Raw genomic sequence first — 27,647 nt, forward strand, 5'->3', positions numbered from 1 at the left:
GGCAGGAAGTGAGTCACTCGTATCCGTTGGCGAGCAAAGTTCATCTCCAAAGGTATGATTGATGCTTATCGCCAGTTGGCGAAACAAACAGTCATTTATCGCCTGTTTGGCCGCTGCAGTTTAAATCGTCGACGTTCACATTTTTTGCTGTTAAAATGGCTCTTTCTACGAGCCACGCATGACTTATGTATTGTGTGCGTACATCGGGAAATGTGCGGTCAACGAGAGCATTTTGCAAATCAATGATAGTGTAGAAATTAGTGGGAAATTTTATGCATCCAGTATTTTCATAGACAGCGATTTTTACATCGCCAATATCTAACAATTGGTCCGAGAATGTCTCAGCAGATGGATCTTATAACATTTGGACGCACATGTTTATTTTTAGCTGGATTTGTTCCACATCATGCCACAGTGGCGATGATTTCAAGCAAGCGTTGATCTCATCAGAGTACGTTGAACATGGAATGACGGGATAGGGACACCCTAATTACCTAGCGTTATGAAATATACTTTACGACCTATTCTCATATCTACCAAATACACATAAAAAATTTCATAAAAATCGGTCGAGCCGTTTCGGAGAAGTACGAACACAAACACCGTGACACGAGATTTTTATATATTAGATTATCAACAAAATAATCTAATGAAAACTTCGTTAGAAAAATTTAATTATCGGAATATTTATCTATCGGAAGATCGCTTCTATGGACTAGTCTACTAGAAGATTGTTATTAACAGTAATTTTTACATAGGAGTGGCAACAGTGTTATCTTCCTTTTCGATGATTGTTTACATCTTATTCACATGTCAAGCAGGGAGATGAATTTTTGATACATTTTCCTTGTCTATTGTAATTAATGTGTGCTCTAATTTAAGAAATAGAAGAATTTATGATGTATCTTTCCGTATCTTTTTTCTATTCCATCCATTGGCAAAGTCATCGAATCGTTGGGGTTTTAGAATTAATAATTTTAATCAGTCTCCGTTATCGAAGGAGATTAGCATTGCGTGATTGTGAGTTTTAGACCATGAATCTTTCAGTTCTATGTTTAATTTTTATGTAATAAATTTAATCTTCAAAATAAAAATTTATTAGTGTAGTTTCCATTTTTCATTGCTCTCAGTGCCTCTTAAATTGTGCTTCTTTATGGTTCTTGATTTATTATTATTTTTACCTTCTTGTGCCGGCTTCGATTCAATTCTATTATAATTCCTTTTTATATATATTTAGTATTTCAAATTGGAGCTTCGTTTCATTTTATATGCGTTTTTAAGCTGGTTATTATTTATAACTTAAATAAAATTTAAAACTTCTATATTATGTATTGAGGAAATTGTAATGATTAAATTATTTCATGTTGCAAACTACTTTTAGGTGTTTATGTAGTAGTTTATTAACATAAAAATATTTGTAGAGTGCTTGTTATTTACTTCATTTATTGAAATAAAGTAATTTTCTTGTAGATTTTCAATTTAAAATCCTAAACGAAAATTGCACATAGAAGAAAATTTTATTTTCCTTATTCATATACACGATTTCTTGTTATTTTGTAGGATTTTAAATAAAACCAAGTTATGATTTTTCAGTATTTTATATTACATTGTATAGATTTATACAACAGCTTATTTAAATGTCCTATATTATTTTTTTTTTTTCTCTTTATGATTTTAGAGATGAATGGCTTTTGAAACTACTGTTCATTCAAACTCAGATTTAATGAATATTAAATTGAAACGAAGATTTACTTATGGAACAATTCTTATGTTCAATTTATGCACTGGCCTTGGCTATGGTATGTTAATCCTTTTTTAAAATTAGTTTTAATCTTTTTTAAATTAGTTTTCCATTCCTGTTGTATTTCATGATTAAGTAAAGCAGAAAATATAGGGTGAAACTAATTCATTAAAAAAAAAAAAAATTGAATTGAATTAAATTAAAGCATTTCTTTTAGTTTATATTAAAAAATGTTTTCCAAATCATTAAATTTGATTATTAACAACATTGGATAATCTTTTTTAAAAATAGGATTTTAAAATGTTTTTTGATTTTGCATCAAAAATAATTTTATATAGTTTTAGCACAATCTTGATTATTTTTAGAAATATTTTTTGTTTCATATTTGTTGAATATTAATTTTTTATAAGTACATTTCTTAACAGAATGTAGCATATAAGAGTACAAATGAAATTATGATTTTGTCCAAATTTGCAAAGCATAATTCTTCAACTGGTTGGAATAAGTAGTGACAATTAATAACTGCTGATACTGCAAACATGCTGCTGAGGTGAAACCCCGCCCCCTTTTTTTACTATGATGAAATATATGTCACTGGCAGATTAAGCATTTTGTGGTTTTAGATGTGCATATTATGAAGCCCCTCATTTTATGAAATGACCAGTTTGGTTTTTATTCATCAATTCACTTTTAATCAATGTACTAATTACTTATTTATTAATTTTATTTTACTAACTTTGTGAAAATGTGTTTGTTTATTTATTATAACTCATGATTGCACAACACCCACAATTATAAATATTAATATTTAAACTTGTAGATTATAGATTAATAGTTCAGTTAATATTATGAAATTAACAGGAACATGACTAATAATGCTTGACAGAGCTTTTATATTATCCTAATATTTTTTTTAATTCCTAAAATTTGGATTCATTAAAGAGTTGTTTAGCCAATATGTTACCAAAATCTTTTTAATTTAATTGTATAAGAGCTACCCCTAACCCTAATGACCTAGGCTGCTGGCTAATCAGAAATCTATTACTGATAGATCCAGTTGGGAAACTGGATTCCTATAGTAACCTAGGAGTGGGTTTACTAATGCCACTCATTTCTATTCTGCTTCGGATCAGTACATCAATAGCAATTATATACCATGTTTCATGCGAACAGTAATTTATGTATTCTTTTAGATTTAATCATAGTTTACTTTTCATTGGTGCAATTTATAGTTTCAAAATGATAGATCAGATAATTGCAAGAGGGAGAACAATTTAAAATTCAATAAATTTTCTTTTATATTTTTACTGAAAGATATAAATTCTACTAATGTGTTAAATATTTCAGCAATTATATTCCCGACTATATGGAACTACATTCATGATCGCTTGGGAGGACAAACATATATGTTAGGAATAGTCATCTCAGCTTACAGTTTGTCTTCCTTTATTGCAAATCCTCTGGTGGGATGGTGGAGTGACAAAAGTCTAAATACCAGAAACATCTTACTTGTGACCATTTTGGCAGAAGCAGTTGGGAGTATCCTTTACTTTATTGGAATGCATATATGGGTCCTTGTGATTGGAAGATTGATTGCAGGTAATAAATTCTCTTGCTTTCCTTCTAATAATATTCTTATTATATTGCTGAACTGGAACAGTTCAAGAATGTTTGATACTCCAAGAAAAGAAAAAATTGTTACCTTTATGCTAATATATTTGCATAAATAATTGAACTGATTTTCTGATTTTTTTTCAAATTAATCAAATATTTTTAAATATGTTAAAAAGTGTTAAATATGTTAAAAATAAATAATGTAAACATTTTTCTATCATTCACCAATTTTAAGGAATTTCATTTATATTCATTGCCTTTGGCCACCAGCTTATTCGCTCAGATTATTGACTTTTTAGATTGTTATACGATTAAAATTTTTGTATATGTTTTTATGTTTCACCTGACTGTTATACAATTGTAAAACATGAATTTAACTAAATCAATCTGCTAGAAATTATTGTAGACATAAATTAAAAAAAGTATCTATAACTACAAAATAAAAGTGAAAATTCTATTTTTTTATTAATAACGAGAGCAATAATTTTAATATTGGCAAAAGTATGTTATTGAATGTTTTAATGGATGAATTTTAATTTAAATATAAAATTAAAAGCATTGCTACTGACAGCATATTAAATTTAATTAAAAAATAAAGAAAAATTGTACATAATGAAATTAATATCATTAAAAAGTTAAGTTTTTGAGTTTTAAAATAAAGTAGAAACCCTTTTGTAAGATTATAATTTCAGCCATCGATTTCCATTGTTAACTTATAATGATTTTTCATCTGGCAATGTTCAAGCCCATTTTAGTGGTCAATCAGACTTTTTTATTTGATGTCTATATCTTGATTTCTTTAAATCCTACTTTTCCATCGATTGAATGGCATGCCCTTTAAAGAGCATTTCTAATAATTTTTTGCAACTCCATTAATTAGGGAAGCATGAATTGAGTGCATCAATAAAAACACCCAATGAGGCAGTCAGAAACATTTATATAATGACTGGTTTACATTTGACTGTTACCATTTGGCAACAACAATTTATATGCCACTTTCATAAGTGTTATATGTTATATATATGTAATGATATTTCTTAATCTAAATTAAATCTTAACTAATTTCCTAATTATTATCTTAATTTAGCCTGTATTAACTTCATTCTAAAATGCTCTTTTATTTCCTGATCCAATTCCATCTTTTTTATTTAATTAATGCTACCATACTGCTAATTCTGTAATACTGCTTTAAGCAGAAATTCTCATGCTGCGAGTGAATGGATAAAAATCTGTCATTCTTAGCAAATTCTTTTAAAAGATACCTATATTTGCTTTCCTAAATTGACATGTGCTAAAGAAATCCTATCAGAATATCATAGTATACAATCACAGAGGAAAAATATTTTGCTCTTTTGTCATGGACTGGCATATTTCTTCACTTCTTTCTTGTACATAATTTGTGCCTCCCAGTATGGAATAAATCGAATTTAAAAATTCAGAACAGTTTTCTCTCTTCGACCACAAAACTTCTTAAAAAAATATGTGTTTGCATTATATATATAGAGAGAGAGAGAAAGAGAAAGAAAGCTAAGCTATTATGTAGCAACTGTGATTGTATTACATTTTTCTTTTATATGCAATTGATAAATAAATACATTTTTTTAATTTTTATTACAGCAATAGAACATATATTAATCAAGTAGAAACAGACAATATTTTACTTTATTAAATTTTATGTATGTAGCATTGAATAATTATAACTTAGAAAAATTTCATTTGTAATCAATGCTTCGAAAACCAGTTTGAAGGTTGTATTACTCCATTACAAAAGTGCTTTACATCAGTATATTCTTGCACAATGAAATAATCATATAAAAATATTACTTTATATGTAGAAATAGATGAATCGCACATATTAGGCTTGTGATGTGTGTTGACTGTTTTCTGTTAGAAAAGTTCATATGCATATTGAATAGGATCTTTATAAGACTATTAAAATAACATGACTTTGATGTCTGGCAATTTGGTGGAGTCTTGGATATGAAATTTCATATAAACAATTTAATGAAAATTAAATAGAACCAGTATCTCCAGCAAATCAGCTGGGTACCAGAAGTGATTAATTAAAAATTAAAAAAAAAAAAATACAACTTACATCATTGTGCAAGTTAAAAGATGGATGATTCACACATTTTGGTTTTAATAATGCTATGGTTACATGGGATTAGTCCCCATTTGAAAGGTCTGTTTATAGAATGGACAGAATATATGAAAGGCAATACAATAGCTTTAATTTCTAGGGTTATCTTAGTTTTAGGGAATATAGTTTATATCTTAGTTTAAGGGAATCGTGGTCATGATATCTAAACTGTTCAATCGAAATCAAATACAACCAGTATTGCAGGCGAACCAGTTGGTTGCCAAATCAGATAGTTTGAAGCAAATGAGGAAAGAAGAAGAAAATTTTTTTTAAAAATCAAATTTTATTCAGTGGTTGTGACTCAGAGATTCTCTCAAAATTTCTCATTACAAGTTAGGTACAAAAAAGTTAAAATAATCTTTTTTGAGATTTTTCTCAAAAATAAATAGTGGTTGAGAGGCCGAAAACTGTGATGATATACGTAGGAGGCATTAAATATCAGATGGAACAAAAATTCCAGAAATTGATGCTGTACTTTCCATTGGACACTTTCTTTTTGTTTTTGCCAATTATTTTAAACATTAAGTTTTTGCCAAACACTTGATTACTAATGGCGGCTAATACTTAAATAACTTTTGATTTGACTAACTAAAGAATCAAATGTGACCAGGAATCTACATCTCAGTATTGTAACCGTAAACTAGCTACTCTGATCTGCCAGAAGGCAGATGGAAAAACTTGAATGATCAGACTACCATAACAGCAACACTGGTGGGAACTGTGGTTGAGTCCCAAGGGCATCATCGGCATGGTACAATCTTTCCCTAAGGAAATACATATCATCATCGATGGGGACTCAATATAGTATTTATTGAAAAACGTATTTTAAGTATTTCCTCTCAAGTATTTTAATATGCATTGTTAGAAAAATGGAAAAGGCTGGCAATAAAATAATTGCTTTACTACTAGTGAAAATTAAGTGATTTTATAAGCAGCCTTCACCAGATTTTGAAGTTTACAAATAAATTTTGTGATGGTAATGGCCTGTATGCTATATGTAAATTAGACTTAAACATTAACACACTATAAAAGAGAACATTCTGAAACACTACATAGAAGACCATTACACCTATAGATGTCAAATTTAGTATGCAACTACTTCTTGGATGCTATTTTTCAAAAAGTATCCAAGAAGTAATGTATACTAAAGTAGTTGCATTTTTTGTGTATAGAATTATTATCAAATCATTCATTATTTCACAGGTATAGGGGCTGGGGGAGGTGCTGCTGTATTAGCTGATATTACGAGAACAACATCAGAAGAAGACCGAACACCTGTTCTATCGGTAGTCATAGCATCTCGTCAGTTGGGTCTCATTATTGGTCCTGCATTCAACATTTTTCTTTCTGAAATTGATTTTCACATATTTTCATTGCCAGTAGATAAATATACATCACCTGGGGTAAGAATCTTTCTTTTCTTAAGAGACAAAAAGTATGATGTCAATCTACTTTTTTTAGGGATAGGGAGAGAGTATTAAGGAAAATTATTTGCATTTTAGGAATAAAAGAGTTATTCTTAAAGTTTCATCAAACTTGTGACAAGTGATTTTACCATTATTTGTTTTGTTCAGTAGAAGTTTGGTGTTTCACAGTTCTTTTGTTTTATTAATCAGTTTCTGAAAAGATGAGCACATGACAAGATGACTCTTATTTCCTCTTAATAATAACAATAAAAAAAAATTCTAGTCCTATCAGAATTATAATGTTACTTTTTTTATATAAAAAATACAATTTTTCATTGCTTGAAGGAAAATTTATATCTTTCATATTTATTAGAATTTGAATGCTAGTAGAAAAAAAGAAATTCATTTTCACCATTTTATTTAACATTTTACTTTGTTGTTATTTAAACTTCTTATTTTTTATTTTAAAAGACAATATATATTAGCCATATTTTTTGTGCAGTTTTATATTTATATAATATTTACATATACATAAAAGTGTTTTTATATTTATTAACCATATGTCTGATGCAATATAGCCGCAATTGACTCTTACTACAACAAATTCCCCAAATCCAATCCTTACTTCTTTTTCTGGGTTTTGACTATTAGTACATTCATTCAAGCATTTAGTTCTAAATTGAATTCTTTGTTTTCCAACCGGCAAATCCCATTCAAGGATTTGAAAAATTAAATCTAGAAATGATTAAAAATTGTCAATACTGTTACTTTCTTTCAATTAACATTTAATCTTCTGTTTAAAGCATTATCATTAACCTTCTTTTCTGTCCAAATCCTCTAAATTAAATTTTTAAATCAGATTAATAATTTTTTTTAAATGAACCATTTTTATAAAGTATGTAAAAGTTTCCTTTCAAATATGATAAAGCTTCCAATTATTTTTATGATATAGTGTTATTTGAAGGAAATTAATGATATTATTCAGTTTTAAAATTCTCAATAAAATGTACAGATGTATTTGTATAAATCTTTCTTTCTTTCTTAAATCTTTCTTTCTTTTTTTTTTTTTTTTTTTTTTTTTTTGTAGAAATGGGTAAAATGGATTTTTTTTCCCTTCTAAATAATGTAGCATTAAGGAGACAGAACTATAATATGTAATTTTTAAAAATTTTTAATTTGTTCCTTTGTCAAAAATTTATATTGAGTAGCAAAATCTAGTCGTGTAAGAAATTGTCAAAAAGAACAGGGCTTATGGAAATGTTTCTATTTTCATTCAAAATACTTACTTTAATAATTCAAGGAACTACAACTACACAATTAAATTGACTGATTTTACTGTCAAATGCACAGTCAGTTATTGCTACATCCTAAATGATTCTGTCACCAGAGTTGAATATACAACCTTTTTCTCCTAGATATTTTAGAATTCAATTTGCTATGTTTTAACCTATAAATTATTGCTGTACTTTATATTGTTGTAATGAGTCAATTGTCAGGTTTACTTGACTTTAATTTTAAACAATAAAAATATCTGAATAGAGGTAGTTTATGGAATATTCTTAATGTATATTATTCACTTGGAAAAAGAGTGCCTCAATATGAAATTTTTGAATTTTTCTTCTTCCTGGGAATATTTTTCTTTTAGACATCATATCGCAATTCTTACTTCAATGATTGAGATAGACATGCACATAACTACCAAAATCCTATTATCAAATAAGAAATAAGTTTAAATATTAAATTTCTGATGCTTCCATAAAATTCCAGTTATTCTTACTGTGGCAATTTTTTTTTTGAGAGAGAACATTATGTTTATAAGTTTATATAACATTCTGTTTGATTTATTGTTTTTAGCTTTTAATGGCCATGCTGTGGTTGCTGCTTGAAGTTATGGTCCTTTTTGCTTATTATAACCTTACTTCTTTGAAAGATGATGAAGATGTTGAAAGACTGTTCCAGAATTATAATTCCATTATTACTGGCAGCATCCCGTACAGTGACCTTGATAACTTATCAACTTTGGAAGTAGCATTCACAAACTCGTATCCACCATATTCTGGTGGAAATCCTTCTACCATGGATTCATTGTCACCTGGAACTCTCATTTACAGTTCTTCTCAGCCTAATTTACAAGTTGAATGGCTCGAGGACAGCAATGATAATTTAAATACTTTGAGAAAAGAAGAAATTGAAACAATCAACTGCCAAGCAATACCTGCTGACTCAAATAAGTTTCTTCAACATGATAAATCACCTCTCAAAAGAGTTAGGAATGTTGAAACACGAGCAGGTAGTGTCTCTGACAGAATGATTGAGTCTGCTGAGAGGTTAATTCAGAGCACTTCGGGATCATATGAAAAGTACTTAGACGAAAATAGCAGTCAAGAGAAGCAAGATAATACCAATTCTCGAATTTCAAGCACAAATCCAAGTACACCACATTCAGATCCATTTACTTCAGATGAAAAGACTAGTCTTTTAGGACATATGAGAGATGGTGAGTAATTTTACTTCATATTAGTTGTCTGTGGTGACTAGCTGATTCAGTAGACTTATCAGTTTGCTAAATTAAATTAAAGTTTGCTAAAATTTCCAGTTAAATATTTGATATAGTTTGTTCTTAAGTTGCCCTCTATAAAGTTTTTTAAACTTTACATTTTGGTGGACATTTAATATATACTAATTTAGAAGCTTTATATGGCTCTATTCATTGTGTTATGTGTCTTCCTGTTTTTCTGCAATCTCACATAGAATTTGTTCTTTAATTTGATACAGAAGTGATTAAATTTCAATATTAATTCTAAAATCTTTTTTGCTGAAACTAAACATGGTTTTTACGAATATAAAGGTAGAAAGTAGAATTATTCAGTATTTAAGATTTATGTATACTATAGAATATTTTTACTTAATTTATTTAATATCTAAAGAATTATTCTACAAAAGTTTCTCTTCAACAACAACAAAAATCTGTGCACTGCAATAAGAAAACAATAACAATATATTTTTATACATCCAATTACATTAAAGAAAGAATAGCAATATTATAAATGGATGCACTTTAAAAAAATTGATGGTTGAATTGAATCCCTGAAGGCCAGTTATTGACCTGCCAAAAAATTCTATCAAATACTCTTGCAAAATTTAGAATAAGATTGACAAATCCTTTACAGCAGGGATCTTCCTATTTTCTTTTTGGAAAGTAGGAAGATCCTTTTCATTTTTAGAAAACTCCATTATGTTCTGCGTTAATAAAGCAATATCATCACCCCCAGCCACATCAAATTTAGATTTGGTTGATGAAGAAATTCAGTAGCATTGTTCTGATCCAGAAAGAAAATATGTTTAGGATGTTCACTACCAAGTTTTTGAAGAGCTGAAATATATTCTTTCTTTCTCGGTGACTATCTGTTGTCATTCCTATCCATTCCTATTCCTGTTTGTCTTTTCAGCCATCTGAGTTAATATTCGAAAAATTACTGTACTTTCCCTCAATGACTATTCTTAAAGTTATGTCTGGATTTTAGTGTGTCTTCTAATTGTAATTCTCTGTATAATATTTAAGAATTTTCAGCAGCTACTTTTTTCATAATTAATATTATGAATTAATGCTGGTGGTAGCTAAATAATCGGTTGTCTAAATCTATAGCATGCCTTTTCCATTTTCTTTAAGGACTGGAACATGATAGAGTATTTTTGTAAATAACATCCATTATGTCACAAATTTTCCTATTTTACCTCTCTCTAGTATTTGTTTTAAAGCAATAAAAAGGCTAACACTTCAGAAGATTCCAACATTTCCATCTGAATGTAAATGCAGTTTATAAAATGTGAATTTTTTCTTTTCTTGTAGCAGTTTTTTGTAATTATCTAATGATTTGTAGATCAACTGTATTAATGGGAATTGCTTTTTTAGATTTCTGGCAGGTAATAGTTATTTTTGTAGTGGTATTTTCATTGATTTCTGGTACTGGAAAAAATTCTTGATATTGAAATATCTGTACATTTGCATGCTGTGATGTATTTTAATTTATTTTATAAACTAGAAGATTTTTCTTTTACTAGGGAAACATTTAAATATCTTCTATATCTTTTCATACTATTTATTATTATCATTATTATTATTAAGGCAATTATTATTATATGTTGAATAACTGGAGCTGAACTTCTTTGATCTTATTATAAATTTCAGTCATTTTTTCTTTGCAAATATTTTGATTTACTTTTCATATCCCAATCCAATTATAGTAGCTCAATATATCTCCAAGTATTGGCAGAACAATGCAACTCGTTCATTTTGGCTGCTTATAATGATATATAATATATTAATAAATGTTAAATTAAATTTTAATGATAAGGCATTAAAACAAATTGTTAAACATATTTTATTTACAGATTACTTCCGAGATGAAATAATCGTCTTACTAGGATTAGCTTTCATATCATGCTTTGCACAAACTGTTTTGGAGGTAAGTATATACATTTTGATTAATTTAAATTTTATAAAGTAAATATGAAAGTTATTGAAAAAAATGTTAGCGTATATATGTGGGTTTTAAACATCAGTTTTGCAATTATTTATGGACATTTAGTGTCTTGCATCATGTGTATCTACTTCATTTTTATTTTATTTGAAACTAGTATCCTTTATTGACCTGTTGGTTCACTGGGAATACTGATTATGTTTATTTTCAATTAAATCTTTTATGCATAACAATGTTTATGGTCCTTCCAAGAAAATGTTTTTAGACTTCAAATGTTGACAAAGGCATTTTAACAAGTCTATGCTATTTTAATAGCCAATGCCTTCTCTGTTTGTTGAGTATATGAACTATCCAAATGGATTTAAATTCCATGAGTTTTACTTCAATGAATTATCAATGGAATCAAACATCATAGTGCCATTAAAAATATGACTACTTGAATAATCTATATTCTAATTTTCATGATTCTGTTCTTCAATTTCTGATTTGTATGAACTATGCAGATGGATATCCTTCCTTCCTTAGTCCTTCCTTCCTTAGTCCTTCATCCTTTGCTTTCAGTATTTGAAGAAAATCTCCCAATTAACAATGAAATTTGATGAAACTATCAAAATAGTTTGAATTTTAAAGCAACAATAAAATCTGTTGTTGAAAATTTGAAAGAAAAAAAATGTTTTTAAAAAATTTCCGAATTTTAGAAGAACAATTAACCACTATAATTAACATTGGTAATTAATTGTAGCAGTTAAATGGAACTACATTTAAATTGGTATCATTAAAAAGCATTAAAATTTTTTTTAGATTTTGAAATGGTGTAAAAATCTATTTATACAATATTTTGGGTATTATTGTGGGAAATGTCAAAATCTTATTTAAATTTAATTAATTAGAATTCCATGAAAATTTCTCTGAGATGCACATTAACACCTTCCTAAGTATTCCTGTGCTAAATTTAGTTGCTCTAGGTCAAACGACCTGTCAGCTCCCAGAAACATGTGCATTCTTCTCTTTTATCATTAGCAGAGAAGTTCATATGGGAAATATTTTGGTCATTTGGACAGCAGATGCATTTTCAATATGATTTGCATTCAGTCTTAAAAACACCATTATTTATAGAGTATTTGGCAGTGAGAAATATTGTCATCATTTCTATGTCTCAATCATCTTTTCAAGAAAGCATAAAAACTGGAGAAAAAAAAAGGATCTAATTATTTTTAACATTTATATTCATAGTAAATTATGAAAGATAATTGTTAAGGATGATACAATATTAGATTTGACATATAAGATTGTTATATTCTGAAGGTCATTATTTTTATACCTACATTCATCTGGTTCTGATTTACAGAAATGAGCAGTAAATCTGTTTGGAATTTCCTTTTAGTCTTGATAAAATTTGCATTTATTTAGTTATATAAATAAGAGTGTAGCTGGTTCTGTTTATTTATTTTGAAGGCATAAAATATGTATGCTTATGTTACATCTCTTATTCTTTTATTTAGACTATTGTTACTCCTCTTGCTCAAAAATATTACAGTTTTGATGAAATGGATAACAGCTATATCTACTTATTCGCTGGAATTGAGGTAGGTACTTTAATGATGTTGACATAACTCAAATTTCTTGTAGTGAATTTATACAAAATAGTTATAAAACTTAATAAAGTAAAATTCAGAATTTCTAGTTTCATTAGTAATTTAAAAGAAAGATAATTCTTTATAAAAGAATTATTTTTATCAAAATTTTTTTATTTCTTTAAAATGAATTTAAAAGAATGACAATTTATGTCTTGAAACTAATAAGGAAAATTAATGAACCAGTCACAACCTCTGATTCTATTTTGCCAGTTTTTGCTTCATATGAATATGAGTTGCCATATGAATTCATATGGCAATTCATATGGCCTTCATATGAAATGCCAATTTTTGCTTCATTGCTTGGATATTTCATCAACATTTCACCATCTCTCTGCTTCCATTTTTAGGAGAAACTGAAAAAACACAATTTCATTGCATATTCTTTATGAAGAACCCAACAAAAAAGTTACCCAGCCACAATCACTGAACTGATTAATTTTTTATTTTTATTTTATACGTAAGTTTATAAATTCCTAAATACCTAATTAGTGGTTATCATTTCCTTATTGCTCTGCATCTTCAAGAGAAATTGAAACTTCATTGTACTTTTGCTGTGTATGCGAGCAAGCAGGAGAATCTTAAAAGAGTTCTTCAACTATTGTATTAGTTTCAAAATTTTTTTGTTTCATATTAATTCTTATGACTCCCAGATATGTCAGTAATGATTATTAGTCTCCTTTTCATCCATATCAAGAGATATGAAAAAATAAAATCTTGTTAGAGCTGGAGTAAGCAATGAATCTAAATCTATTGTGCATTAAATTAACAATTAAAATGCTCTGTCATTTTTGTGTAAGCATAATTTAAAATAATGCTTTATTTTGTTGTGATAAGACGTAGTTCATTATAGTTGAATGATATTATTAAATTAATTCTTATTAAACCAGCCTTTTTCTAGTGACCTTATTATTGGTATCAATTGGAAAATCAAAACAGTTTAGGAGATGAATACTATATCTAAGTTTTATTTTGAAATATCTCTCAAAATTGGAGGCAGGGGAGCTGACAACCCATTATGTCACATATAGCAGTTATGAGTTTTCTTTGAAAATAAAAATTGGCAAAATCATTTCTTTAGATATTTTATTAGTGACTTGTGACTTTGGAACTCTGTTGTTTAAGGCTTTGCTCTACAAAGAATATGAAGTAGTGCTTTTGAAATTTCTTTCAAAAAATGGATGGTAGTGAAAAGCAAGGGGCCACTGATAACATATCTAAATATCATTAATTTTCATATGAAAGGAAATGTTAATGGTGTGATTGTGGGGGGGGGAGCTGGTTCTTTGTTCTTGTTAAATAATAAGTAATTTTCCTTAACTTTTCATTCTTAATACAATTTTCTATTTTCAGTATTATTAAAATGTGAAATGTTAGTAGATTTTTCTTTAAATCAATCAATAAACACAGTTTTGCTTAAGATTAAAAAATAATGATTTGCAGTTATTCTGCAGCTATGAATCCATATTAAGTAACCAAAATTGAAATTAGGCATGTTTTTACTTTGAAATTTAAAAAAACAAACCTAATAATTTAAAATTTTCTAAATAAATCGAATTTATATGCCATGAAAAGCAATATAATGTTATTATAAAAATCATTACATGCTTTAATCTTCAAAAAATTCCACCTCAAGATATGAATGAATCTCTACATTTTAGACTTTCCTAAATCAAAAGAAATAATCATTTCAAAAAATTATGTCCATTTGTCTACATGATAACTCAAAGAGGCATTGAGCTAAAAAAATTAATACTGCTATATGGCCTTTTTTTATTATTATTAAAATTGTTGATTCCTATCAAATTTCGGATGAAATACATCTCCAAAAAGTCTGTTTGTTCATGTGTAAGTGAGCACAAATGCTCAAAAAATGTAAAAAGCTGGAAGGATGAAATTTTTCATATGGTACTATAATCAGAAGTACAGTTAGATACCAAATTCTGAACCAAGATCATCAAAGAAATAATCTCAAAAGGAAGGGTCATTTCTACCTTAATTGCAGATAGGTATAACTATCTTTTCCATAGTGTGTTTTATTGACGTAATGTATCTTTTTATTATGCACATGTGTGCATAATAGAAGTTGCTGAACTCCCAAAACAAGTTCATTGAAATTTTATTAGATTTATCATTTGAACCAAGATACTTTATTTTAGCTGATAGCAATCTGTATTGTAAGTTTTTTTATAATGTTCTAGGTTATGTAAAGTATCAAAAATTAAACCTATATTTTGATACCTATGATTTGATATAAAAATTATTACCGTATGAAAATATGGTAATAATTTTTAATGAGAAAGTGATGAGCATAAACAGTTGCAGATCGGATATTTGTAAAGCATTTTTATAACCTTAAATGCTTTTTTTTATTGGATTAGATCTATAATGCTCTGCAGTAATGTTTGTGAATTGAAAAAAGAAATTCTACATTTTAGGAAACTATTTAGAACTCTTTTATCCATCGCCATTCCTCCCATGAGCTTGTAGATTAATTCGAAAAAAATTCATAAATTTAGAAATCCCTCTTTATATTTCTCCCTTATTATACCTTAACCAATTTTATGTAATTTCATTTTAGATGTAATTGCATTCAAAATATATCATTAAAAAACTATATTTTTATTTTCAGATTATAATAGTTTATACTGCTATTAAATATATAAGCAGAGTGGCATCAGACAGATCACTCATAATCTTTGGATTGATCACCTTAAGTATTTCCATGATTCTGCCGATGCTTTATATTCCTTCAGCTGTACCAGGTATCTTATCATACTTTATATTCTATATAATTACACAAAATTCTGAAGAATAATATGATAATTTGATTGTATGAACTTATATATATTTGGTGAAATTGTATTCTATGTTGATTATTTTTTATGCTAGAATTCCCCAAGTAGTGTAAACAAACAGGGAAAAAAAAAAAAAAAAAAAAAAGAAGCATGGTGAAATAAGAATTAATTTTCAGAAATATTGTCATTTTTTTTTCATAAACTCATCAAATTTCTGCTATAGAAGATCATAAAAGATATAATAATTTTAATTTCTTGACATACTTTATCAAAATTTTGGATTAAATTAAATCTAAATATTTTTACAATATAGTTAGTAGCTGTAATTATGATTAAATATACATAAATTTTATTTTTCTTTATTTTTTTGCATTAGGTCATTTATATTAATAATGGAAGAATCAAGCTGGAAAAATATGTAAAAATTTCAAATATTCATTTAAAAGTATATTTAAATGTTAAAATGTTGTTCAGGATCATTCCCCCCGTGTTTTAACTTGGGCATTCAACCCTGATTAGGATTTTCTCTAATAGTTTAAAATAAATTAACTGATCAGTGCAGGATGAAAATGTTGTGCGAGTAATGTATATCATAAAAATAAATTATTTTAGAGCAAAGATTTATTTTCTAAAAGTATCTTTGTTAATAGTTGGTGCTGCGAAACAAATCATATGAATGTTTTCTTTCAGGGGATATAAAAACTCTGGCTTATTTCATCATCACTATAGTTGTTGATCTTGTGGGCATAGCTGTGATTACTGTATGTTCTTCTTCTTTAATATCAAAACTTACAAGTGAAGATAGTCAAGGTAATATTAAATTTTTTTTAAAAGAATTATCTAGATATATTTTATCTGCTTAACCCTCCTGGCGGCGGCTTTCAGATTGCTATCCTTACCGAAAGCGGCACGCCGGAATAACAGGTTCAACCTTAAAAATGTCGCGGTTTGGTCAAAAGGATTGCTTTCCCCTTTTGCGGTCTTTTCAGCGCTGCAGGTGGGAAGTGATTAGCAAATTTCATGCTGTGAGTAGCAGGTGTTTTTTATCGTAGTCTTTCGATTTCTAAGAGCATTTTTCTTTCAGTGCTTAGGAAGAGATTGACAATAACATCGATTGAAAATGCGAAAATGTGATTGGTTTTTTTAGAGGTTTTTCGATTATTTTATAAAACAATACATAAAATTTATGTTAGGAATAAGTTATTATTATGTTTATTTTGATACTAGTCTGGTTTTTATAAAATGAAAGTCCTCGTCTAATATTTTTTTCATTGCAATATGTTTCGCAAATTATTTTATTCCGTAGTACTGTGAAATTATTTCTCGACATTACCTGCAAGTGATTTAATTTTAAAAAAAAACCTTTCAGCGCATTGCCAATTTATTTTAATATTTTAAAATGCGTGTTTAAAACATTAATTGTGATAAGTAACACTACGTTATAACTTTGTTTCTTCAGTATTCAAAAAAAATAATTGTGTAATTAGGGAATTTCATGCAATATTTCACTCTCAAATATATCGATTTTCAGTATTTATCTGCATGATTAAAATTTTATAATTAAATATACTGTACAATATTTAATTGGCCAGTTATTCAGTAATGCTGAAATAACTGGTCTATGCGCCTTATGACTGTAACAAATAAAAATAATTGTCAAAATATTTCTTTGTAATATTCATGATACAAATTTGGCCTGGAAAAAGGACTCAAATAATACAGATTATTTAGACTCATAATTAACCATTTGCAACTGGAATTTTTTGAATACCTGCAAATCAAGTTCCTACAGAATATTAAGTACTGTTTTAAAATAAATTACAATTTTTGAAAAATCTCAGTTTTAAGTTTTTCGGGTTAGAATCAAAGCTCTTACTATTTTGCAATCGGATAACGACAAACCGTGGGGTAAACGAATCATTAAAAAGAAAAATCTAAATTTAAAAGCTTTGCAAATACAGTTGCATTGATCTTTTTTACTTATTACTTTTACATTATTTATTGCTTTTGGTGATCAGCACATGTGTTACGTCGAGGTTACTAGCCAATATAAAATTTTTAATTAAATGTTTTCTTCAGCAAAACATCTTGAAATTTCAAATTTTGATAGTCATATAATTCATACTATTGCAGACTCATTGTACCATTCTGTATTGCAGATTTTTTTAATTTTCTGTCAGCTCCTTGACAGTAATTCCTTAATTTAAAACGGGAGTGAATAAACTTCAATTAATGCAAAACCTTTTTTGTTGAAACCAATCAGGCTTATTAAATTTCTAAATACAGGGAATAGAATCATTCAGCAATAAAGTTTTATGTATATACTGAATATTTCTTTTTAATTTTTGAAATGACTCAGATGATTTCTCATATCTCTTATTCAATAAAAATTTCCAAAAATTCCTTCTTTCTTATTTTGTGATAATTTTGAAAGTTATGATGGAATACACTTCAAAATCTCATTTTATTTTTAATTCATAATTTTTAAAAATTTTCAGAAAAAAAAACAACAAAAAAAAACATTTTACACATTTTTATTTTCTAAGATGCATATTCCACTAAGATATATATAGAAGATCTAATAGACGCCACGCACAAACATTCGTCTAAGTTAATAATAAAGATGGACAAGTGTGTGTGTCATAACTTGTCTGGTTGTATTGGTACTTTTCAGACCAGACAATTTGAAATAGAATTACCAAAATCTGCATCTACATACATTGGACAGTGGGAATCATTTCTTTAAAATTTTAATTAACCCTTTCAAGGGACAAGGGAAGTATGCTCATCACCAAATTCAACAATTTTTGAATAAAGTTATGTAAGTTGGCATAAATTCTTACGAAATTTTCAGTAAGGTTTCAATTGTAGGTTAGAGGTTTCAATTGTTTATCTCAAATAAAATGAAGTGTCTTGATTTATTTCTTAGTTATTAATTGGAAAAATTAATTAATAAATCAGATTAAACTGATCTAATAAGTTGAATGAATTAATTTTCCTAGGCTAATCTTAATTTTAAAAACATTTTACTCCAACATGACTAGGAAAAAAAGGCCCTTTAAAGGGTTAATAAAAATTATTAAAATTTTAAAGTTCATTCGAAAATATCACAGTAGAAAAATAATTTGTACATTAATTGTGAATTCAATTTTTTTCCCCCACTTTTAATTAAATTAAAAATATTTTAACATATTTTAAAAATATATTTTATTTTTGAATTGAAACTAAGCGTTTTCATTGTTATCCTTATATTTCATTCCGGCTTTTTACCCATTGATGATGATTTAGTTAAAAGGTTAAAAAGATCTAAGCTAAAAGCAAAGGGGTAAAACTTTCTTTACTGAAATACAAATAAACCATGTGGCTGAAGAGAATGCTCCATAATTAGCATCTCAATAAATAAGACACTAAAAGTTCAAGATCTTAATTTTACCTCAAAGAATGATTTTTCTTGGTGATACATTCAAATGTATAAATGACACATTGTATAAATTATATTAGAATAATTTCGTATTTTATCGCTGATAAATGGTAAAATTTTAAATAATTTTTAATTAACAGAAGTTTTAATTAAAATTTTGAAAATTTCCTCTCGAGGTGAAAGTTAACAGTTTTCTAATTATTTAATGGCGAAGTGCGTTCGTTCTAAGTCAAACAGTTTGATCTGGAGATCGCCAATACGAACATTCATATTCATTATAATTAGAGATATTCGCTACTTTAATAGAAATATTCGCAAGCGACATTCATGTCTGACACCCTTGTTCAAACTAGTTCTGTTTTTAAAAAATGAAAATGTGAGGCTAAAGGTTATTAAGAATAAAGAATTTCAAATTACATGGAAGTGGGAGTTTCCGAATTTTTTTTACTCTCATGATCAAAAATAAAATAAAACAAAGATCATATCCCGTCTTGTTTGTTAAAAATCACATCCAGTGAACTCGAACTGACCAAACAGGAGAAGAAAATAGTCTAAATGCCAGTTGTACGCATTAAAAATTTTTTAAATGCTAACATATGAGATAAAATTAGATCAAGGAGTTAAAATAATGGCAACAATTTTAAAATTATTTATTCTCACATTTAACTCACACATTCACTCACTTTCAAGTGGATTAAAATTCGTGGATTAAATTACTCAGCATTAAGAGTAAAAATGTCAATATAAACCACTTTCATATAAACAGAATCGTGCGATATATATATAAGATTGTACAGAGAAATAAGATTAATATTTCGATACAAAAAATAGAACCTTTAAAAACTGCGCTTATATTAACTTTGAAAATATTATTAAAAACCAGAGGAAAAATATAAAAACAATGAAACTTATTTCTCTACAATGCTTACATTTTTGTTCGAATTCGTCAAAGAGTGTGAAATTCTATAAGGTTTAAAGAATGAAACAAATATTCAATTTTCATATATAGTTTATTACGTTATAAAAATAAGGATTTAATGTAACGAATACCAATCTTTCCGAAAAATCGCACTTTAATATATTGGTTCTATATATCTCCCCATTTTGAAATACACTTATTAATGAACACTAAAAAAAATAATTCATTAAAAGTTTAAAGGTTTCGTTCGTTACGTAAATTCTGTAAATAAGTTTAGTGTCTTATTTCCAAAAATAAGTTGCATAAGCAATGTCAATTCTAAAATCCTTAAATGAAAGCACGCTATAAAAAAGAAACTTGTCAAATTTTAATTATATATTTTTTATTTATTTTTTTACATTAACTATTTTCTTATGCTAGAAAGCTTTAAAATCTTATGTTTCAAATTATTAATAATAATACGTTTATGTATGTATTCATTCCAGGTATATATTTTCATACTTTCAATTTTATTCTCGTTATTTAAATTTCATTTTGGATACGTAATTATTATCAAAATCTCAAAAGTAACGCCTCAGAACGTAAGCGAGATTTTAAAATGCTTAAAAGGGCGCGAGCAGGAAGACATCAATCATATCGTCCACTGATAACGATTCACTTTTCCTTATCTCACATTCCCTTCTCATTATCTCACAGCTTGAGCATGGGGGAAGGGAAAAACTGGAACCCGTAAAAATACGGGCAGTGACAGTTTTAAGGGAGTTTTTGTTTCCGTCTATAGACGGGTCCGCCGTTTTGAAGGGAGAAAAGATTCCGTCTTTTTCCGGGGTTGCCGCTTGGAGGGTTAATACATGTGATACATTAAAAGAAATTTAGATATTTCTAATGTCTTATAAATTTGATGTTTTATTTCAAAGAGAATTCTTGAAAGAAAACTTTTTGAAATTTGTTTAACATTGTTGCATATTTTTCCATTACTATTCAGATACATATATTTAAAAAAGTGTTTATAAATAGCATTTTAAATAGTTCTTATTTTCAACAATTATATTTGAAGCTATTTAAACATAATTATTAATAATTATTTCAAGTCTATAGAAGATAAAAGAAAATTATTTTTTTATCTGCTCTATTCAAGTTAACAATTATTTTAAATATGATTTGACAGCTGTGTGAACGAGATTATATATGAAATTGATATTTTTCTTCTATTATCAGAACTAGCTTTTAGGCATTTAACTTTTATCTAGCTTATTTTATGGTGTTTGGTTCATTTTTTAATATCTTAACTTATGCCGTGGAGAATGACAGTAATCACATTATCATGTTTTTATTATTATTATAATTATTATTAAAAATTTAACTGAATTTTGTTGTTTCTGTACAATAAATTTCAAAAACATTATTGCATAAAAATAAATTTCTAATTGTTCCAAAATTTAAAATAATTTTTTTAATGATATCAGTAATAATCATAAACTCCTTCTGAATTTTTTTGCCTATTTTCTAACAATAGATTAAATAATTGTTTTGAAATTCAGACTATTTTCATTGTTTCATCAAACATTTAATTGCATGCAATTCACTTTAATTATTTAAAGCTAAAGAAGGATTCTGTTTAGTATTTATGTAGTTCAGAAAGGAAATGAAAATTTTAAACTGAATTTGTACATTAGACAACTGCAACTAAAAAGGTTTAATATAATTTGTTATTTCAGAAATCAAAAAGAGATTAATTGGTAGTAATTTCGGAATTTGTAATGTATCATGACGTGTTAGCACATTTAAGGAAAAATAATACATTAGAAATTCTAAAAAATGTTTGCTAGTTTTGAGGCAATTATAAATAGGAGAAAATATGGTCATATATATTATCTTTAATTTTGAAACTGTTACAGTAATGGAGACTGGGGAACTCGTTTTAGTTTCTTCATATTTAAAATATGCAGTAAAACTGTATTTTTTATATTTTTCTTGAAATTTGTGACTACCAATGGTATATCTAAGGGTATATATGTCAAAAGAGGATTTTTATCGGGAACGGAGGCTGGTTCTTTGATTTTCCTAATTATTATAAATATAGAGATTATAATCTCATTTTTTGTTGGAAATGAGATTTAGCTGTATTTAAAACTTTTCTCTGCTTCTAGCATTGTTCCAGGGCTTTCGCAGAAGCATGGTCAGTCTTGGCTGCATAATGGGCCCTTTATGGGGTGGTGCATTTCTCTTCAATATTTATTTTCTTTTTAGTGTACCTCTGGCTGTCATAGTACTCATAACAGTAAGTTTTATTCAAGATTTTTTTTAAAATCTGATATTTATAAGCTGATTATTATAATTATGTCATACAGCATGCATGAAGACAAAATTATGCTGGATGCAGTATGATGGATTTGGTAATTAGTTATTTCTTAAGTATCAGGTGCTCTTTGAGACAAAAAAAAAATTTAATGTTTTTTTATTAGATTTTCAATAAAAAATTTATTGGAATTTTGACATTTTCTTCAGGGAATTATTTTTCTATTGCTTTGAAATGCTTTAAAAAGGCAGCTTTTCAATTATATCAGTAACACTTTTGTGCACTTTCTTTTCTTTAATTTTCATAATTTATCTCCTAATTTTTAATTTTAAACATAATTTGTTGCAATACTTTTCTTTTATTTAGCTGCATGCAACAAAATAGCAAGATTGTGAATAATCAGCGTGGATTTTTAAAAAATACAATTAGTGAAAATAAATATCTGATTTTATTTTATTTGCATATTTTAGCATACCTTAACATATTTCAAAACTTTGGATATTAGGCAAACACTTCCAGTTGCAAATGATTTTTCGAAAAATGGCTCTACAAATATCCATCAACATTGACAGGGGCATAACTACACATATCTTTTATTTATCCAGGAGACCTTGGTTAAAAATAAGCAGTTTTATATTAATTGTAATTTATTCCCAATTTACACAGATGAAACACAGATTGTTATTGAGTTATTTTTTAATTTTTCTCCCAATAACAGTATCATATAAAATAGTTAAGAATCTCAAAAAAAAAAAAAAACCTTTTATAATATATGATAGTGGATGTGGATTTTTTTGAATGTCTTATTCTAAACATTCTCTGGCTTTCCATCATCATCAATATTTATGTTAAAAATTGGGAGAAAAACGAGAGTTCTATTTTGCTCTCTAAATAATTTGGTCCAAGGCAACAAGGCAAGCTTTAGGGCAAGACAAAAATATAAAAAAAATATTTATCAGATATTTGAAAATCAGATATTTTGAAAAGCAACAAATTTTTTTTTATAAAATTGTTTCATTGTGAAACAACCAGAGTCATAAGAAACTGAACACTGCTTATTGGTTAAGAAAATGTACTGTACAATGAAGATAGTAATAACATGCTCAAGTATAATTTATTATTTTGTATACAATGAATAAGATAAATAATTATGAAAAAATAGGTAATTTTCTGAGGAAGATAGTGGAAGTAACAAATGCTTAGGTACATCAGAGGCATATACAGAAATCTTTCTTAGAACATTCAAATACTCCTTATCCTAAAAGACCATGAATATCATTTTGAAATAACTAGATGTTTTATGTTCAGTTATGTAACTAGATAGCTGCTCTGTAAATTTTCGATCCCTGAAATTGAAATCCACTTGATGAAATAAAACGTAATTAAGATCACATCACAGCGGTCATCAGGATTGTTTGATTCTCAGTATACCTTAGAACTAGGTTGGAAATATCTTATTGACCTTATGTGTTACTGAAGCTAAAAAATGATTGTTTATTTATTGATTATTCTGAACATATTTAAAATAAATAAATAAAGGAAACTGGCTATTTACATTGGATTTTATGAAAAAAATCTAAGTGCATTATTATTTGCTTGCTTGTTTGTTTGTTTTGTGACAAGTGTAAAGATAATTTTTGGACACTATATTTTTTTGTGATTGAAACTAATATCACATCTAGATTTTTAAAAAATCTTATGTACTTAGACTAATATTGCATTCACATGTTTAGTACAGATACTGTTTATTGGAAAGCTTTTTTTCTCCCCTTCTTGCAGAAAAAAAGCAATTTAGAAAAATTGTACACCTAAACATTTCTCCACATAATAATAATGTAATAATAAACCTCAATATTAAAAAGAAAAATCTCAGCTAAAATAACTAAAAATAATAACTCAAAAAAATTTAGGCTTGACATGGTTCTTATTTCAGTTAATAGAGTATTTAAAAATGCATTGTTCATTCAATAGAGTATTTAAAAATGCATAGAATTTTATTATCCAATTTTATTCTGTTTTGCTTTCTTACTAGTTGGTGCTTTTTTTAAGAGAATATAGGAAAAATAGATTAATATTTATAATAATAAATTATATATTAAAAATTAGAAAATAATTGAATTGATGAGAAAATTGTACAACCCCAAATCTACACTTTTTTTTTTGTGAATAAATTTCATAATTTTGTATCTAAACATGTTAATTTCAGGCAAGTTTTAAATTTGAATAATAACTAAAAGAAAGTGCTATTTCAACTTTAAAGTCTAATTATTTCAGACTCATATTGTTTTTCTTTTCATCAATTTGATGAAAATTAAAAAAAAAAAAAAAATACATTTTAATGCATAAAGAAATCTATGTTTTTGAAAACAATTTTTTAGCATTATTTATTTATTTTGCTTCAATATTATCAACTGAATACTTTTTTTTTCTAGGTTCTTTTTCTGCTTTCATTTAAAAAGCTCATTGTGGAGCGGGTATGAATTTTTGGAGCCAATACATCAAATCACTGTTTTAATTATCAGATTTACTTAAAATATTTAGATATCTTTTCAAATAATTTTGTTGCCAATATTGAAATAAGTATTTCATCTTTTTTTTGTACATTCCATACTGTGATTGTCCATATGTTGTATAATTGTTAAGTGTTGGAAAATCTGTCTTAATTGAAGTACTCTTTCTGTGAATATTTAATTACAAAATGTTTTGTGCATTTGAGTCAAATGTGTCTGTGTTATCAGGATAGCAAATTATTGAATGGAGAATTCCTTTAAAAAACACTGTTAAGTACAAACATGATATCTTGTTGAAAAGTAGCTGAGATTAAAAATTCATTATATGAGATTTTTATTGCCATGAATTATATCTAAATATTTTATATAGAAGCAGAAAATCAGGACTCTAAACAATTAGCATAATGGCCTATACTGCTAAACTGAAATAAAAGCAAAATTAAAGGAAGATACATGTAATTTTTTATAAATCAATTTAATTTAAATGATTTTCAGGTTGAAATTTCGGGTTATAAATTTTTCCGTGTAAAGATTTGAGGGTCAGAAGTCCTACTGTGCATGTCATATAAAGGTACAATAAACTCCTAATTATCTGTTCTAGTGTGATGGAAAGTATACAGAATATGAAAAACCCACTTCCCACTGTTAAAAACAGTCATTTCATTCCCAAATCTTTTCTTGTTTTCTGATCTCAGTACAGATTAGTTCATTATACTAATTTTTATCATGTACTATATTACACATATAAATCATTTATTCCTGGAAAAGAAAGTCTTAAAATAATGGTACTGAAAAATTTAAATTTTATAATGTCTTACTTAATTGCAGGAATATAAAATCTTGTAAATTAGATAGTATGAGACATAAACTTTTAAACAGACTGAGCATTTATTAAAACAATGGGCTTAGTTTTTACAAAAATCATTTTTCTATGGAGAATGTTTTTAAAAGTGTAATAGGATAGTGGAGAATTTTCTGTATATTTGTTTCAGTTGTTCTGAAAGGGCTCAAGATATTGATCCAATATTTTGGTGATAGTAATCAAAAGCAATACTTGTTTAAACCTCATGTGCAATAGCGAGTAACTTGCCAATTTCAGAAGTGTTGTGAATTTATTTCTTCTGGGACTGTAGAAATAGACTGTGTGATGTTTTTTTAAAATTATATTTGTTTCAAATGACAGTTAGCATAGTTTTTAATCTCTGTATTTTAATTTTGTCCATTGGAGAGCTAATGGTATGAGCTGTGATTAAAATTTTATTCTACTGTTGAATATTATTTGTCTCTTTTTTTTAATTCATTGTGGTTTTACAATTTGTTTCAATTATTTAATTGATAACTGCAAAAATATCATTACAGAATCAGAAAAACTCAAAGAAATGCACAGGTATATAGATTACAACATGCCATTGGCAAACAGTATTTCTGAAAAAGACTGTTAGCATGATATTTTTAGCAGTTAGTACAAAATAACTAAAACACTCAATGTGTATTTTGGGCATTTTTTTTTCAGCTGATTGAAACTAAAATTAGACAAAAAACTATATTTACAGTCATAAAATCACATGCCAAGTTTCATATGTTTAACTCGTTGCATTTTGTTATCATGTTTACATGATTATGGAACAATAGATTGATAGGCAATCACTTGACAGATATAGTTCAAAAGTTGATGCATATTTGTACTTTCAATATGTATGAAATTTTATAATTCTAGCTCTCTTTATTTTGTAGTTATCATTGAAACTTATATTTCAACATTCCAGACTTTTTTAATAGATTTCATTCAAAATTGGATTGAAATCTATAAATTTGGTGTAAAACCATTTTTCAAAATTTATCCATCTTGCGTAAATGGTTTTTGAATTATCGTGTTCACAGACAGACAGATATAATTCTAAAAATATGTCTAAGGACTCAAGGAAGTATGGATTCAAAACATGATTTACAAGAGAGCTAGAGAAAAAAATGATTGTTAAGTTTTTTTTTTTTTTGCTTTTTTTTGCTTTTTTTTTTTTTTCGTAAATTGTTCAAAATAAAAGTATTGTAATCACCAAAAATCTAATTTTTAACTGCTAGATTTTGAGTAAATTGAAATTATTACATCATTATGCATAAATCCATAACAAATAGATATTATCTCTATTAATAATAAAGGAGAATGCATGTTTGCACTTTACAGAAAGAACAGACTGTAAGACAGAGCTGCCAGGTTTGACACAAATATACTCTAGTGAGTGGGAATAGCAATTATTTAAAATTTTAATTAACAAAAAAATTAAGCATGAATTTGATGTTTTTCTGCAATAACTGGAGAATATGTTATAGTATAAAACTGATTTTTACACCACTTTAAAATATTTAAAAAATTATCTTTTTTCATGATCCGTTTGGTTGCCATGCATTTTTTTTTTCTTGAATAATGGCTATATTTTAAGAATTATTATATATATATATATATATATATATATTTACCGAGTTCGAAACAATCAATTTCATTGTTGCAAGTTATCTCAAACACTGCATTGGATCATTAAATATTTACTCGCATGAATGTATTTAGAATTCATTGTTGAATTCTAAAGAAGAAAAATTCTGTTTTCTATTTGCATAATATACTTGAGGAATCAGAAACTGTAATTACATTACTGCAACAACAACAACAACAACAAAATTATTAGGAA

The 27,647-nt window shown here is 27.1% G+C and overlaps 1 protein-coding gene across 1 annotated transcript; it reads left to right on the top strand.

The window, feature by feature from the left end:
• The first annotated feature begins 777 nt into the window (after nucleotides 1-777).
• Nucleotides 778-26,236, top strand: LOC129984580 (uncharacterized). Its single transcript, XM_056094498.1, has 11 exons — nucleotides 778-1,020; nucleotides 1,679-1,799; nucleotides 3,089-3,340; nucleotides 6,699-6,898; nucleotides 8,756-9,398; nucleotides 11,294-11,367; nucleotides 12,885-12,968; nucleotides 15,649-15,781; nucleotides 16,505-16,624; nucleotides 22,305-22,435; nucleotides 24,886-26,236. Exons 2-11 carry the CDS (start codon nucleotides 1,685-1,687, stop codon nucleotides 24,931-24,933), a joined length of 1,800 nt encoding a protein of 599 aa, XP_055950473.1. The 5' UTR covers nucleotides 778-1,020; nucleotides 1,679-1,684; the 3' UTR covers nucleotides 24,934-26,236.
• Nucleotides 26,237-27,647: the final 1,411 nt, after the last annotated feature.

This window comes from Argiope bruennichi, chromosome 9 (assembly GCF_947563725.1).
Source record: "Argiope bruennichi chromosome 9, qqArgBrue1.1, whole genome shotgun sequence".
Classification (NCBI taxonomy): domain Eukaryota; kingdom Metazoa; phylum Arthropoda; class Arachnida; order Araneae; family Araneidae; genus Argiope; species Argiope bruennichi.

What these genes read in the sequence shown, in the direction of transcription:
- LOC129984580 (XM_056094498.1), top strand. Translation starts at nt 1,685, where the DNA reads ATGGCTTTTGAAACTACTGTTCATTCAAACTCAGATTTAATGAATATT. An exon ending in ATGCACTGGCCTTGGCTATG is followed by an intron (nt 1,800 to 3,088) that starts GTATGTTAATCC and finishes TAAATATTTCAG; the next exon opens with CAATTATATTCCCGACTATA. An exon ending in GATTGGAAGATTGATTGCAG is followed by an intron (nt 3,341 to 6,698) that starts GTAATAAATTCT and finishes ATTATTTCACAG; the next exon opens with GTATAGGGGCTGGGGGAGGT.